The sequence below is a fragment of the Truncatella angustata genome, assembly GCF_020726525.1.
Source record: "Truncatella angustata strain MPI-SDFR-AT-0073 chromosome Unknown BKA67scaffold_10, whole genome shotgun sequence".
NCBI lineage: Eukaryota > Fungi > Ascomycota > Sordariomycetes > Amphisphaeriales > Sporocadaceae > Truncatella > Truncatella angustata.
This window is the reverse complement of record NW_025763390.1, coordinates 1,052,035-1,066,396: the sequence shown is the minus strand read 5'-3', so window position 1 is coordinate 1,066,396 and position 14,362 is coordinate 1,052,035. Positions and strand designations below refer to the sequence as shown.

The following is a 14,362-nucleotide window of genomic DNA, read 5'->3' as shown; positions in this document are numbered from 1 at the left end:
CAGCAATGCGGAGGATGAACAGTCAATGTTGGCTTCGCGAACTACTTCGGAAAACGACGACCTTCACCCGTGAATTGTGATGGATCTCAATAGATACCACGAGAGCAATGCCTCGGCAGACCTCAGATGATTCGGTCATAAAATCGGGGAATTGTGTTTGCTAGTACGATTGACGAGGTACTGTGAATATTCCCAGTATCGACGCGAACGATTCCAATTGCCCCTGCGGTGAGGTAAGTCGGCTTCGAGCGGTCAACGTTCCAAGTGCTGTCACGGCTGTGTTCTTCTATACAATACGTACCAATTGAAAACAGGGCCATTGTTGGTGTCTCGACCTGTTCGGCGGATTTGGTACAGTAGCACAGCGCCAACGAGTCTGGAAAGTCCCGTCCGATAGGCTTGCTGAAAATTACCTCAGCGTGCTTTGGTCAAGAAAAAATTCGCGAGAAGCCGGGCTGGGTAGCTCGTTGAGAAAGAGATGGGGATCGGATATGACTCGAGAACCGTGCATAGGCATCCCCAGGAAAGGGAAAGAGCGACAAATATGGGGCATCGCAGCGGCAAATAGTTCTAAAAGTGTGCGGCAAAACATAGCCGGGCAGACCGAGTCACTCACCACCACACTTTTCTTCACATCGTGCAGCATCCAGACGAGCCTGGCATAGGGACCAAGAGCTCGCAAGCAAGAAAGTCGCAAAATTCTCAATGGCAAAGCCGAAGACCTAGTATGCAGCCACCGTCCTTGCTGCGATATGGTTCCTGAATAATGGAGAAATCCACATAGTGCACAGTAGCTCATGTTGGGCGGTCTGCATACTATGCATCCGCTGTATGGAGAAGGACTGGGTCCTGGCTAGAACTGGGCTCGTCGAAAGAGCCACCAACGATTTCACTGTACTCTATAGATGAAGCAGTATACGAGGCAGATTGTGCGACTACAAGTCGTCCTGTTAGAACAGATGTGCTCATATTAACCTGCTTGCCAAGCCAGCATCCGACATGGACATTGGAATGACGTATTGCTGAGGATTAACAAGCTCACGGCACTTTGGTTCGCCAGAGCTGAGCCGCTGGTCTCCGATTCGCCTGAGAAGACAGTTGCAGACTGGATTGGGCATGTCCAGGAGATGGATATGAAGACGATCCTCTGGGCGAGAATGGATAAAACAATAGTTGGCTTGGATGTTCTAACTTCGGTACGCCTCGGTGAGTGGGCGAGTCTAGGGGTCTAGCAGTTCTGTCCACCACCCTGTGCGACAGTGCGTGACTTCTGCCAGACCGTGCGAATAGGCTTTCTCCGAACTAAGCTATCCCTGCGTGCATTTAGCTAGGGCGATAGCCTAAGGTACATACGTTCGGTGGTCTTAGATAGTCGTGGAGCTTGAGCTCTGCCATGAATGTTGGGTCACAGTCTGAAATGAGAACAATATTGCAAACACTGCACGCAGGATTGAGCAATTTGTGATCCGATCGTCGAGTTTTCGCTATCCCAGGGGCCAATTGATGCTGTCTCATGGCAGCCACAGGCAGCACGAGACTTCAGCAGGGGGAAATAGGAACGAGGTCTTTGGCGCAGCATGGCGACGTCACGAATCCATCTTTGCGGTATTTACAGCATCGGCTTCGCGTGTTTTTTCCAGCGATGAAGCGAAGCCGATGATTGGCGGGGACCGGCTGCCCCACAACAGGTAAGCTCAAAGCTCACCTGCAAGCATGTACCCTTGTACCTGCAAGCGCACCCGTGGAGATGAGCACGGAGTACATCCCATCTATCGATCACAACAAAAACAATGGGCTGCTGTGCTGGGATAACAGAGACGGGCACACGAGCAATGGCAGAAGAGTAGATGGAATAGCGAATCGATGGAACAGCCCGGGCTCTAGCTCACAGTAGATAGTTGCCAATATGAAGGCGTCCCAGCTTGTTCCATGGGGTTCGAGTGGATATCCAGAATTTCCCGCATAAGTCTGGGAAAACAATCCATACCTACTGCTACTACTGTACGGAGAATGTACCCTACCTGCTGTAGGTTTGCCAGTACCAGGTGAATGTATTCCCCCCGGCGCAAATTAGCTTCGCTGCCCTGGTTGGCGCTCTCACCAATTGCAGCCGCGAAAAATCAGCGCAGCTCCACTGGCTCGGAGCACAATATAACCAGCAGCGCACTTGCTCTTGTTCTTTTCCTTCCTCTCTTTTTTCCTTACGATCTGTTTGACATCCGTCGACGCCTTCCATTACAGGACTTCGTTGGACCGTTTAATCAGTCGTGACACTTGAGGACAATCGTTGAGTTCCCATCAACACCCCTCAATCTAATCCCTGCGGAACACAACAACCTCACCTAAAAACAAAACTTACTTCTGTCGACTCGTACCTAATACTTGGACTTTAATTTTCTCTTCTTTCACGACAGTCCGTCGAACTCGGCTGTCCCCTTACACTCGCCAGTCATGGCTGAGTCCAACACTGCCGCTGCGCCGGCTTTGCACACCAACATCGAGTCTGGCAAGTTTGATGAGAAGGAGCACCACGCCACCGACCCCACCACTGCCAAGAAGGTCGAGGGCGAAGAAGACGAGGATGAGGATATCGATGCTTTGATCGAGGACCTCGAGTCCGCCGATGGCGCCGAGGCCCTCGAGGAGGAGGAGGAGGAGTCCACCCCGGGCGGTGGTCGCCAGGTCCCCGAGGAGCTCCTCCAGACCGACTCCCGCATCGGTCTCACTTCCGACGAGGTTGCCGCCCGCCGAAAGCGTTTCGGTCTCAACCAGATGAAGGAGGAGAAGGAGAACATGATCCTCAAGTTTCTGGGATTCTTGTGAGCACTACCACCCTCTCCTTTTCTCTGTCGCTTCAACTAACGTCTTCGTAGCATTGGTCCTATCCAGTTCGTCATGGAGGCCGCTGCCGTCCTGGCTGCCGGTCTTGAGGATTGGGTCGATTTCGGTGTCATTTGCGCCCTGCTCCTGCTCAACGCCTGTGTCGGTTTCGTCCAAGAATACCAAGCTGGTTCTATCGTCGACGAGTTGAAGAAGACTCTTGCCCTCAAGGCCGTCGTTCTCCGTGATGGTCAGCTCAAGGAGATCGAAGCAGTAGGCATTCTCCGCCTTTCTGATATCAAGATTATCGCTAACGTGCTTTTCTAGCCCGAGGTCGTTCCTGGTGATATTCTTCAGGTAGAGGAGGGTACAATCATCCCTGGTAAGCAAACGGAATCATTTCCTGGCCTTCTAAGCCTGCCTTGAGTACATGACACGGTCTCGACCAAAGTGTGCTCAATACTGCTCAAGTATCGCCGAACAATGTTGGAAAACGTTCTAACAAAATTCACAGCTGATGGAAGAATCGTGACCGATGACGCCTTCCTCCAGGTCGATCAGTCTGCCCTTACCGGTGAATCTCTCGCCGTCGACAAGCACCACGGTGATCAGTGTTTCGCTTCCTCCGCTGTCAAGCGTGGTGAGGCCTTCGTTGTTATCACTGCCACCGGTGACAACACTTTCGTCGGTCGCGCTGCTGCTCTCGTCTCCCAGGCCAGCGCCGGTACTGGTCATTTCACTGAGGTGCTCAACGGTATCGGTCAAGTCCTCCTTGTCCTTGTTATCTTGACCCTCGTTGTCGTCTGGGTTTCTTCCTTCTACCGATCCAACCCCATCGTTGATATCTTGGCTTTCACCCTGGCCATCACCATTGTCGGTGTTCCTGTCGGTCTTCCCGCTGTCGTCACCACCACCATGGCTGTCGGCGCCGCCTACCTCGCCAAGAAGAAGGCTATCGTTCAGAAGCTCTCCGCCATTGAGTCCCTCGCTGGTGTAGAGATTCTCTGCTCCGACAAGACTGGTACTTTGACCAAGAACAAGCTGTCCCTCTCTGAGCCTTTCACCGTCCAGGGTGTTGACCCCGAGGACCTCATGTTGACTGCCTGCTTGGCTGCTAGCCGCAAGAAGAAGGGTATCGACGCCATTGACAAGGCCTTCCTGAAGTCCCTCAAGTTCTACCCCCGCGCCAAGGGTGTCTTGTCCAAGTACATTGTCCGCGAGTTCTTCCCTTTCGACCCTGTCTCCAAGAAGGTTACCGCCGTTGTTGAGTCCCCCCAGGGTGAGATCATCACCTGTGTCAAGGGCGCCCCTCTTTTCGTCCTGAAGACCGTTGAGGAAGACCACCCTATCCCTGAGGAGATTGATAACGCCTACAAGAACAAGGTTGCCGAGTTTGCCACCCGTGGTTTCCGATCCCTCGGTGTTGCCCGCAAGCGTGGTGAGGGTGCCTGGGAGATTCTTGGAATTATGCCTTGCTCTGACCCTCCCCGTCACGATACCGCCAAGACTGTCAACGAAGCCAAGACTCTCGGTCTCTCTATCAAGATGTTGACTGGTGATGCCGTCGGTATCGCTCGTGAGACTTCTCGCCAACTCGGTCTCGGTACCAACATCTACAATGCTGAGCGTCTTGGTCTTGGTGGCGGTGGCGACATGCCCGGTTCCGAGGTCTACGATTTCGTCGAGGCTGCCGATGGTTTCGCCGAGGTTTTCCCCCAGCACAAGTACAACGTCGTCGAGATCTTGCAGCAGCGTGGTTACCTCGTTGCCATGACCGGTGACGGTGTGAACGACGCACCCTCTTTGAAGAAGGCTGATACCGGTATTGCTGTCGAGGGCGCTTCGGATGCCGCTCGATCTGCTGCTGATATTGTTTTCCTTGCCCCCGGTCTCGGTGCTATCATCGATGCTCTCAAGACTTCCCGCCAGATTTTCCACAGAATGTACGCCTACGTCGTCTACCGTATTGCCCTCTCCATCCACTTGGAGATCTTCCTTGGTCTTTGGATCGCCATTCTCAACCGCTCCCTGAACATCGAGCTCGTTGTCTTCATTGCCATCTTTGCTGATGTTGCCACTCTCGCTATCGCCTACGACAACGCTCCCTTCTCCAAGAGTCCCGTCAAGTGGAACCTGCCCAAGCTTTGGGGAATGTCCGTTGTCCTTGGAATAGTCCTTGCCGTCGGTACCTGGATCACTGTTACTACCATGTACGCTCAAGGTGAGGATGGTGGTATCGTCCAGAACTTCGGTAACATGGATGAGGTTCTCTTCCTCGAGATCTCCTTGACTGAGAACTGGTTGATCTTCATCACTCGTGCCAACGGTCCTTTCTGGTCGTCCATCCCCTCGTGGCAATTGACCGGCGCTATCCTTGTCGTCGATATCCTTGCTACTTGCTTCACCATCTGGGGTTTCTTCGAAGGCGGCCAACAGACCAGCATTGTCGCTGTCGTCCGTATCTGGATCTTCTCATTCGGTGTCTTCTGCATCATGGGTGGTATCTACTACCTCATGTCTGGCAGCCAGGGCTTCGACAACATGATGCACGGTCGCTCCATCAAGGGCAACCAGAAGCAGCGATCCCTCGAGGATTTCGGTGAGTTTTCTACTGTTCTTGCTTTGACGTGCTTTTCACTAACTGTTTCACAGTCGTTTCGCTCCAGCGTGTCTCCACCCAGCACGAGAAGTCCGCATAAGTTTCCCCACCATACGACCGACCATGCTTATAAGCACGACGGTTCCGATGGGGTTCTTGGCCACGATACACTGCCGAGAGTATCAGATGATACCCTTGCGATGCTCCGGCAGCGCTCGTGTTTTCACTCATTCCTTGTCCAAACTGTATGATGTTGGCCTCCGCCTCGGTTAATCGTCGAGAGTGGGCGCGTCCGGGATGCATGCGGTGTGGCAAATTATATCCATTTCCTACTACTCTAGACAAACCTAATAAAGAAGTAAAACTACCCGCTGCTATTTCGTGATAATTTCTATTGTTTCGATACCTGAACTGGAATTTTTGACATGGATAACTATGACGTGCAGGCAGTAGGGGTTCATGGACCAGTATTCTGATGTTCACTACGCATCACGATCGAAATCAAATGTTGTCCGCCTAGGCGTTAGTCCAACAATTGATCGAAAGGTATCATCATATTTGCATAACGTGTTTCTATCAGTTTTCTATCACGATTCTTGTTTTATAGTGCCGAAGCTATTGAGGAACCACAACATCCTTGCTAATGTCCAACTCTTCGTGGCGTCTCAAATCCATTGGCTTGGCCAACAAAGGTATAACATAACTGGCATTCATCAGAAACTTGTCAGAGTTGGCGGGCAAATGTTCGGATACTTACGGATCGAAGGTCTTCCAATACGGGTTCTCGAGATGGTATTTCTGGGACTAAGCGAGACGCAAACAACATCAGTACAAGTGCTGCAATAAGATCTTCCCGGGTGGATTGTATATTTCTTCGCAGCCGGTATGTAGCAACGCCAGTTGGACCTACAGATTCCTGCTCAAATCTTTCGACGATCGTAAAGGCTCGAGGGTCGTGGACGTCCTGCATGACAATCCAGTCGACTGTCTCCTTGTCGTTGCGGTAGACACGCGATGCTTCAATGAGCTTAAGCTTGATTCGCTCAATCGCTTCGGGCTCGTCCTTGGCGTAGAGGTGGACGGTGAGTGTGTAGACCATTGTTGCTGACTGTTCGTTGTTCTGGCCAATTGGCTGGGCTGTTTGGGTTGTCGCTGTACAAAAATAAAATAAAAGTATAACAGTATGCTGACTATACAAAACTGGTAGGTTACACAACTTTGGGGACAAGGGGATGTCACTTTATGGCTCTCATACAAATACCGGCAATGAGGGGTAACTCTTTGAGCTCTCGAAAGCTCTTGCTGTGGGGCACCCGTGCCCATAATTGAGTTTACATTAATAAAAGTCTTTGCATGAGTCGTTTCCTCAGCATGGAAGCTTGTCTTGTGGTGGTCGCAGCGAGTTATGCGGTAATCGCGATTTGAATCGCGGTGAGTTTTCAGTGGGACGCCCAAGTGCTTAATCGGGCCGCTGGTCAGGGAGTGGATAGGCAAGGCAGTCTTGTGACCGGTGATCTAAGTTAGAACTCCATCGACAACACTATACCATGCACTGACGTACCGCGGGCTGAGATCGATGTATCCTGGGGATACTGGGGGATGCGTGAAATCTGCCAAGTCTTCCATGCTTGATGGACAGAGATTTGGGGCTCGACTACTCGGTCCAGCTCTTACCATCAACACAACAACCTTGGAGCAGTTGATCTAGACTAGACTAGTCTAGCTTGAAAAAAACGTGAGTAGCTGTCCATAACCTATTCCTCGCAACTTTAATACTTAGATATTTGGAAATTGGGACTGCTTTCCTGGCGACATGAGATTTTCTGGTATGTAACCCATGTTGTGAACCGTTTCGACTCCATTTGTGCAGCCGCAACAAGACGTGTGATAGTTGGAAGAACGTTGCTTGTTAGGTTTGACTCGATCTTGCAGAGAAACCCAAATTATGCTTGCAGTAGGCGAGTAGCGAGTGGTGTTATCTTATACACCTCGTAATAGATCTGTGTGAAGATGTTCTTGGTAGAAGTATAATCATGCATGTGTATAGGTATGTCGCTTACGGGATGAAACAAAGATCTTAGGCTCAGATACAATTGATGACTTGGAAGCAGAATATCTAAATTTTGTATCTTTTTTCCCCCCAGTTTGAGGCCCAAACAACCCTGGTTCAATACTTCCCATTCTTGCAGGGTCTATCCAAAGTTTTGGGTATAGAAAGCTTTTTGCAATGAACATATCATGTTAAATATGGTGGCTAATTGCTCATAGTGGTAATAGATACACGAGTTGGACGAAACAACATGGAAACCACGCATAGAGCCCATTGGGCGCTGTAAAGTGCTCTTTGCACAAAATTTCAGTGCTCACCCACAGAACTCCCTAGGTTAAGGTCACAGCACTTTGATCGCCTAAAGCATAATATGGCCTGAAAACTTCAAGCATTAGGAAAACACTATCTTACTTCAAGCTTTTTACGTGATTATTTGATCACCAACTCCGTTCAAAGGATTTTATCACCTTGATATCACAGCCACGTTTTCAAGGCATCGTTCCATGCATTGAAAACTTTGCGTATCTAAGATATCAATCGCAAGGACCTACCGACAGAAGGTTCAGGATGTTCACGCAACCGTTCGTTGTCGCAGGCCTCTAACCAAATCTTTCCTTAGAGGCTCCCCCTATCATCAACATCATTTTTGCAAAGTGGTCCAAGCTACGGCGCCGCAATCGCCGATATGAACATTCCTGGCTACTACTTCGGTAAGCTCGGATTTCCTACACTTTTTGGCCATCAAACTGATCCTTCTTCACAGACCCTGAGAAGAAGCGCTACTTCAAAATCGAGGGTAGTCAAACAGCACCCACCCAGTCAGTCTGGTCTCACGACAGTGTCAAGAAGCGCAAGCTTGAGGATGAGAACGCAGCTGAGGTCTTGCGGCGCTTGACATTGAACAAGTACCGCATCAAGCGTGCACAAGCACTGAACGACCCCTTTACTGGTGGGTTCCTAGCTCGTGAATATGGTTCTACGCAGCAAGATATGATGCCTGCCGTCCTTGCAGACAGCTTTGTCGAAAAGGGAAGTATCTCCTTCATCGATAATCGGTGGAGTCCATCACAAAACCTATCATCTATATGTATAATTGGGGATGATCCTTGGACTGACCTTGGCATTGGATACGTCTGTAAGCGAAAACTCACCTCTGTTGGCTGCAAATCCAATACTCATTGTGTCCTCAGGTCCTGATGGTTCCGCACTTACATCCACATATTTACCAAGAGACAAAAACGGCAGGTTTGTATAATCTACTAGGGCCAAGCTCAAGTTTTGAAACTGATGGTAGTAGAGTTCATCGTCAGCTGCTCACCGGATACGATGTTCCTGGACACCACATCGCCCCTTACCATGAAGCTTCTCTTGACCAGATATCGTCTGTCAAGTTCCACCGCCGCCGAGGCATTCTGATAGTAGCATCTCGCGAACCTAAAGAGTTTGCTTCATTGCGAGCAGTAAAGCCGTTGCAAGCACATTGCTCTCAGCGACAAAAGACCATGCCATTCTGGCAGCTTGGTATGCGTAAGTGACGAACAGCCCACTCAGGCATACTTTTGCTGATATTTGCAAAGCTCCCTACGCACAAAATATCTTGACGACTGGCCCTCCGATTATCAGAGAGCCGTCCTCGGAAAATCCCCGTTGGCCGAAGAGCTCTCGTCCGAATAATTTAGCCAGACGCCCATTAGCAGACTTTCACTTCAAAGGTTCTCGACAGTATGAGGTGAATGCAGTTGCAGTCGGCCCTGACTGGTCTGACGATATAATTTGTGCTGTCGGGACCAACCGTGGAATGTTGTTGTGGAAAGGCGAGCATTGCTCGAGGTTGAGTGGCTCGTTTGACTGGGTCGCACCAACCATGTCAAGTCGTTTGCTCTCAGACAAGGCTTTCCACGATATATTCGCTGTCGAGTTTCGCCGAGGTCACGAGAATGTTATTTTTGGTGGCGGCCGCTCGGGGAGATGCTTCCTTGCTGATACTCGCCTCGCCGATACAGGATGGATGTCTTTCCGCCATGCGAGTAGTATCACACACATAAGATCGCTCAACGAGCACCATGTCCTGGTCAGTGGCCTAGAGAGCACGCTTGAGACGTACGACCTCCGCATGATCAAGGGACACACTAGAATTGTGTCAACAAAAGGCTGCGAGAACAGTCAAAGAAGAAAGGCAGACCGCAGTGTCATCTCGTTTCCTGAGTACAAGAACAATGCCCACAACAAGATTGGTTTCGATGTCGATCTCGAGGCGGGGATCGTGGCTGCTGCACATGACAATGGCAAGCTTGCCCTCTATTCCCTCAAGTCGGGACATCGAGTCAAATCCTCCTGTATTGACCGAATTGATGCCGGAGCAATTGGGCGTGGCCCTATCGAGGCTCTACAATTTGAGAAGATGTCTAGGGATCTGCATTCATCTTTATTCATCGGAGTTGGCAGACATCTCAAGGTTTGCTCCCTGGGAATGACTGACAACGCCGATGAGATCTAAATGCTGCCAGTACTGATGACGCAATCAGCTGCATGGAAAATTGTGAGCAACAACGTCCCTGAGTACACTCTCTTCTAATATTGTGTGAAATATGTCAACGCTCCTATTGAGAATCCATATTATGGCGAATGGCGCTCTCGAAATGAACCATCTCGGCTGCATTCGTTGCGACTATCTATTGGCGGCTACCATTTTTTAACTCTACCTCGACTCCAAGTACCTAAAAGACAAGATGACCAGAAATTGAATTGATGGATTAAAGTGTTGGAAATCCGTTTGGAAGGACCGGAGGTCTTCGTCTCTCCGATGTTATGTTGAGGGAAGCGAAAGAACCGCACCAGTTGCAGTCGCATTGTAGTTTGTATCCACTATTTCTTTCCATAGTGTAATTATAGCGCGTCGACATCGAGGCCATCGAGAAACACAAAGTTGCGCAACAACGTGGGCGCAGTATTCGAGCGAACCTGACTGAAGGATGTGAAACACTTGGAAGAAGATTTTTGCCGGAAAGTATAATGCGGTACGGTGATTATTTTTATTTATCTGTGCTGGGTTCATGCGCAATGAGCAGTTCCAGCTTCCCAGCTAAAGAACCCCACCACTCCTCTGTCGATGTGCCATTGGCAGAACATCAACTCAGCACACGATTGTCGGATGTGGCAGTCGTAAACTTCTCAATTTCATCCATTCAGGACCTGCCGTTTCGCCTTGAGCAGCCCGTTTGCGTCTAGATTGTCTCAGCACTGGTGGGCGCCAGCTCCGAGATGTGATTTTAAGCTCTTCCGCAAAATGCAATTGCATCATGCACACTCCCTGTTTCATGCTACGTAAATCGCACTTGCCACGAAGAACGAACCTGAACCACCAAATCAGGACACAAACTCGATTTACGTGATTCATATCGTCCTACAGAGAAGAGACCGAGAGGGCTCTTCGAAAGCTTCGTTGATTTAAGACCAGACCCGGGCGCAAATATTGCTCTGGACAATAGCCCATCAACTTTATTGTTTGGTGACCGCAGCCACCGGACGGACTCATTGCCCCGTGCCAAACACAGCCTCCAGGTTGTCACATGTGAAGCCGCCTCCCAACGCATTTGACGCTTCACTTGAGACGCGCCATCACACTCAGGCCAGACTATCAAATGCATTTATCTGGCAATGGAAGGACCAAGGAAAGGATTTTGGAGCGGGATTTTCCGCAGCAAGAGCAATGCGCAAAGTGGCAATTTGGTTCGCATAATCATGCCCAACGAACGCCAAAGCCCCAAGTACTTGCTAACACGCTGTCCAGTACAAAGAACAGCCCAGAAGAGTTAGCGACGGTGACGTCCCGCATAGTCGTCGGAGTGACAGGCCAGTTGCCATGAGCGCTCGGCGCAGGCCTCGCCGCGCTCCTCCCCATGATATCAAGGGCAAAGGGCGGGCAGATCCTAACGGGCATGCCCGCGATGCGTCGCCACTCTCTGAATGGCCCCCATCGGGTATTTCCAGCGAGGAAGAGCTTCCGCTCAGACATGCGATGGAGTTGATTTCTCGAGGAGCTCCAGTGCACAAAGGCCACGAGCGGCCGATCCCATACCGCTCGGAGCAGTACTACACCCTTTACGCGACAACGGCTGGGAGCAGAGACGAAGACACGGATGCAGCCGATCTACACGCTTCGATGACACAGCTGACGTCCCTCCGAATACAAGGTACAAGTGCACCGAACAACCCCTGGGAGACCCTGGAGCAGCCAAGCTTGGCATTTGCATGCGGTTCTCGCCCAGGTACGATCACGCTCAATCAATGGGCGAGTCTATCGAGCATGATTCCGCCAGCTATAGAACTTCGTGATCCAGGGCTGAAGCCGCGTGATGTGGATCTGGTGCAGATCTTTGAACGATTACTGGAGCTGGAAGGAGGGCTAGAAGATGGAGATCTGATGTACCGCAACCTGTATAAGCGATTTCTGAAAGACCCCGATAAAATCTTCAATCCACACAAGGCTTTGGACACACAGATCACAGATCTTATCATGGTCCTTTCAGCCCCGGACTGGATTGATTTCACAATACCTAAGAATCAAGTCGTCACACGATTCATTTACGACACTAGTCCGGACAATGAGCAACAATATCAAAAGTTCTTTCACCAACTACTCCTGAGCCTTGAACTGGAACTCAGGGTCTCTGCAAGGTTTCGTAGTGAGTTGGAAAAGGAGAAATTGATCGGCCAAATACCCTCAAGAATCCAATGGAACCTTGCTCTTGCCAGGCGCTGGAAAGAGTATGTCCGCGTTAGCGAGTTTGGCGAGGTGGCTGAGAAAGTACGGCTACGGTTCAAATTGAGGAAGCGCCAAGCAAAAATGTTGAAGCGATTCGCTCAGATGATGAAATGGCCGAATCTCGAGGAGACATTACATGCGCTCAAGCGAAGTGAGGTGGAGGGTAACCTCTTGGGCATCAGTTCGCATACAATGGCATTCTTCAGTGGACTAGTGCTTCCTGGAGTAAGTTCATTTCTAACAACAAACGAGCCAGACCCACTAACATACTGGCAGTCCACATTCCCTTTTCTCTTGATGAATACACTGGTCGACCTAGATCCAGACGAGGTTACAGACGATCTCGCGTTACTAACACATCTCCATCCTCACTGCGGCTTCCAGTACCGAAAGAGCTATACTTACTGGTCCTCAGCATGCATTGTTGGCAAGGTACTGGCCCCTACATGCCTCGAGGTAGGAGGTTGGATCGGACCTGCTCGCCCAACTGCGGACTTGGGGCCCTCACAGATAGCCCGTATCCGTGCCAGAAGGCCCCGACAACGAATAACACCGGAAGACGTCGCCTCAATGAGCGAGAGATCGGATCCTTTAGGACCACCTGCTGAAGTGTTCCCTGTTGGTGAATACACACTAGTCGCGCCAGACGTCGATGACTTCGTAGATACGGTCCGTATCGAACTTCTGAATTTCAGAAGTACTCTACCGTCACGCCAAGACCACGGTCCTCAGTGGTTTGATGCATCAATGCAGTTTGCGATCGATGGTGTCTCATGGCCATTGCGACTCAACTATGATGTCTCCTTCATTAATGCTTGGCCCTGTTCATCGGGACCCCATCCGCTCTTCTTCGACTATGTGTACACTTCAACAAGGGTCGATGAAGTTGTGAACATTCGGAACTGGGCAAATCCTGGGAGCCCCGGCGAGAGAAGCGTCAGCTCTACTCCAGTAGGTGGGAGCAACCCAGCCCAACCTACTGTGCAAGATGACGATGATCAAGAGAGAGTTCTCGTAGTTGAGGCTTTCGGTGTGTCAGATAATGAAGTCCTCGCCCGAGCTTGGTGCTCGCACTGGGGCCTTAGTGCAGTGGTGGCGCATATTGGCAAGACTTGGTACGTTCAAAAAACTGTCGGGGGTTTCCTCGTCTAATTCCTACTAACGTGCTACAGTATGGCATGCGCTATTCGGGAAGCATATGCGGCTACTTTAACAGTCGTGATACTTGTGGAAGATCAGCAACGGGACCTGGACTGATAATAACGAGCGACAATGTTGTCCAAGGGATAACGCGTCACATTATGCATATATTTGCGGTTGACGATGCCATCAATATTGGTCATTGATACAATACCTAGGTAGTGAGCTAGCTCGGGGAAGTCGGAAGAGGCAATCCGAGAAGTGGACATCTGGCCGGGTCTGGTCTGGCCCATCAGCCCTAAATATTTTCCATAGGCTTGGCAATGCTCCATTTACTATGGCAGCTGTAGTTCGAACCAAGGATTTTACTGTCCAAATCAGGTATGATAGGTCTGCAGTTGTGAACACCAGGGCCGCATGGCACATTGGTGACGAGGGGGACTGGGGGTTCTAAAACGGTCAAGTCGGTGTGGCTCTCGCGTCCAGAATACTAAGCATATTAAGGTTTGGGGCATGCCGATCATCTTTCCAGCGAACGGACTTTGTCCTGTGAGAGGAAAAGGAAAAAGTGCAAACTGCCTGTGCCGATTATTGCCTGTAAGTCAATTCAGTGTTGCGAGTGGCGCTTCTGGGCAGCAAGCCGACGAGGGCCACGACGGCCAAATGTAAGCAGATCGTTCGAAAGATGACATTGATAGGCACGCTGGTAGCGCCTGATAGGGACCACCTCTTCCCCAAACCCCACTGTCTAGGCCCACATATAGCTGTATCCGACGGTGGGGAGACCCTTGTGACGACATCCCGCGTCTCTCTGCATACTCCGTAGCGAGCTGGCGAGCTCCCAAGACGAAAGGAAGAAAAGAAGAAATATTTGCAGGCCCACGCGAGTTTCATTCGTTTGCTCCTTCCTGTGACTAGGTCTCTCTGAGTCGTCTGTCTTACGACGCAATCCCTGACGCCGCTTAACACATCACATCTACCATCGGAC

General features: G+C 50.5%; 4 protein-coding genes across 4 annotated transcripts; 3 read left to right on the top strand and 1 right to left on the bottom strand.

Moving 5' to 3' along the window:
• Positions 1-2,451: 2,451 nt before the first annotated feature.
• On the top strand, positions 2,452-5,519 carry BKA67DRAFT_526081 (uncharacterized protein; the record flags this gene model as incomplete). The annotated part of the gene is made up of 5 exons (XM_046098727.1): positions 2,452-2,819; positions 2,874-3,093; positions 3,148-3,202; positions 3,335-5,419; positions 5,473-5,519. 5 exons carry the CDS (start codon positions 2,452-2,454, stop codon positions 5,517-5,519), a joined length of 2,775 nt encoding a protein of 924 aa, XP_045952604.1.
• A 515-nt stretch (positions 5,520-6,034) lies between these two features.
• Positions 6,035-6,518, bottom strand: BKA67DRAFT_663953 (uncharacterized protein; the record flags this gene model as incomplete). Its single annotated transcript, XM_046108283.1, has 3 exons — positions 6,035-6,122; positions 6,177-6,223; positions 6,330-6,518. The coding sequence occupies 3 exons, from the start codon at positions 6,516-6,518 to the stop codon at positions 6,035-6,037; spliced, it is 324 nt and encodes a 107-aa protein (XP_045952603.1).
• A 1,636-nt stretch (positions 6,519-8,154) lies between these two features.
• Positions 8,155-9,966, top strand: BKA67DRAFT_663952 (uncharacterized protein; the record flags this gene model as incomplete). Its single annotated transcript, XM_046108282.1, has 5 exons — positions 8,155-8,179; positions 8,233-8,604; positions 8,660-8,714; positions 8,767-8,996; positions 9,047-9,966. The coding sequence occupies 5 exons, from the start codon at positions 8,155-8,157 to the stop codon at positions 9,964-9,966; spliced, it is 1,602 nt and encodes a 533-aa protein (XP_045952602.1).
• Positions 9,967-10,996: 1,030 nt separating this feature from the next.
• BKA67DRAFT_92967 (uncharacterized protein) lies at positions 10,997-13,475 on the top strand. Its single transcript, XM_046109551.1, has 3 exons — positions 10,997-11,198; positions 11,260-12,459; positions 12,511-13,475. The coding sequence occupies exons 1-3, from the start codon at positions 11,127-11,129 to the stop codon at positions 13,384-13,386; spliced, it is 2,148 nt and encodes a 715-aa protein (XP_045952601.1). The 5' UTR covers positions 10,997-11,126; the 3' UTR covers positions 13,387-13,475.
• Positions 13,476-14,362: the final 887 nt, after the last annotated feature.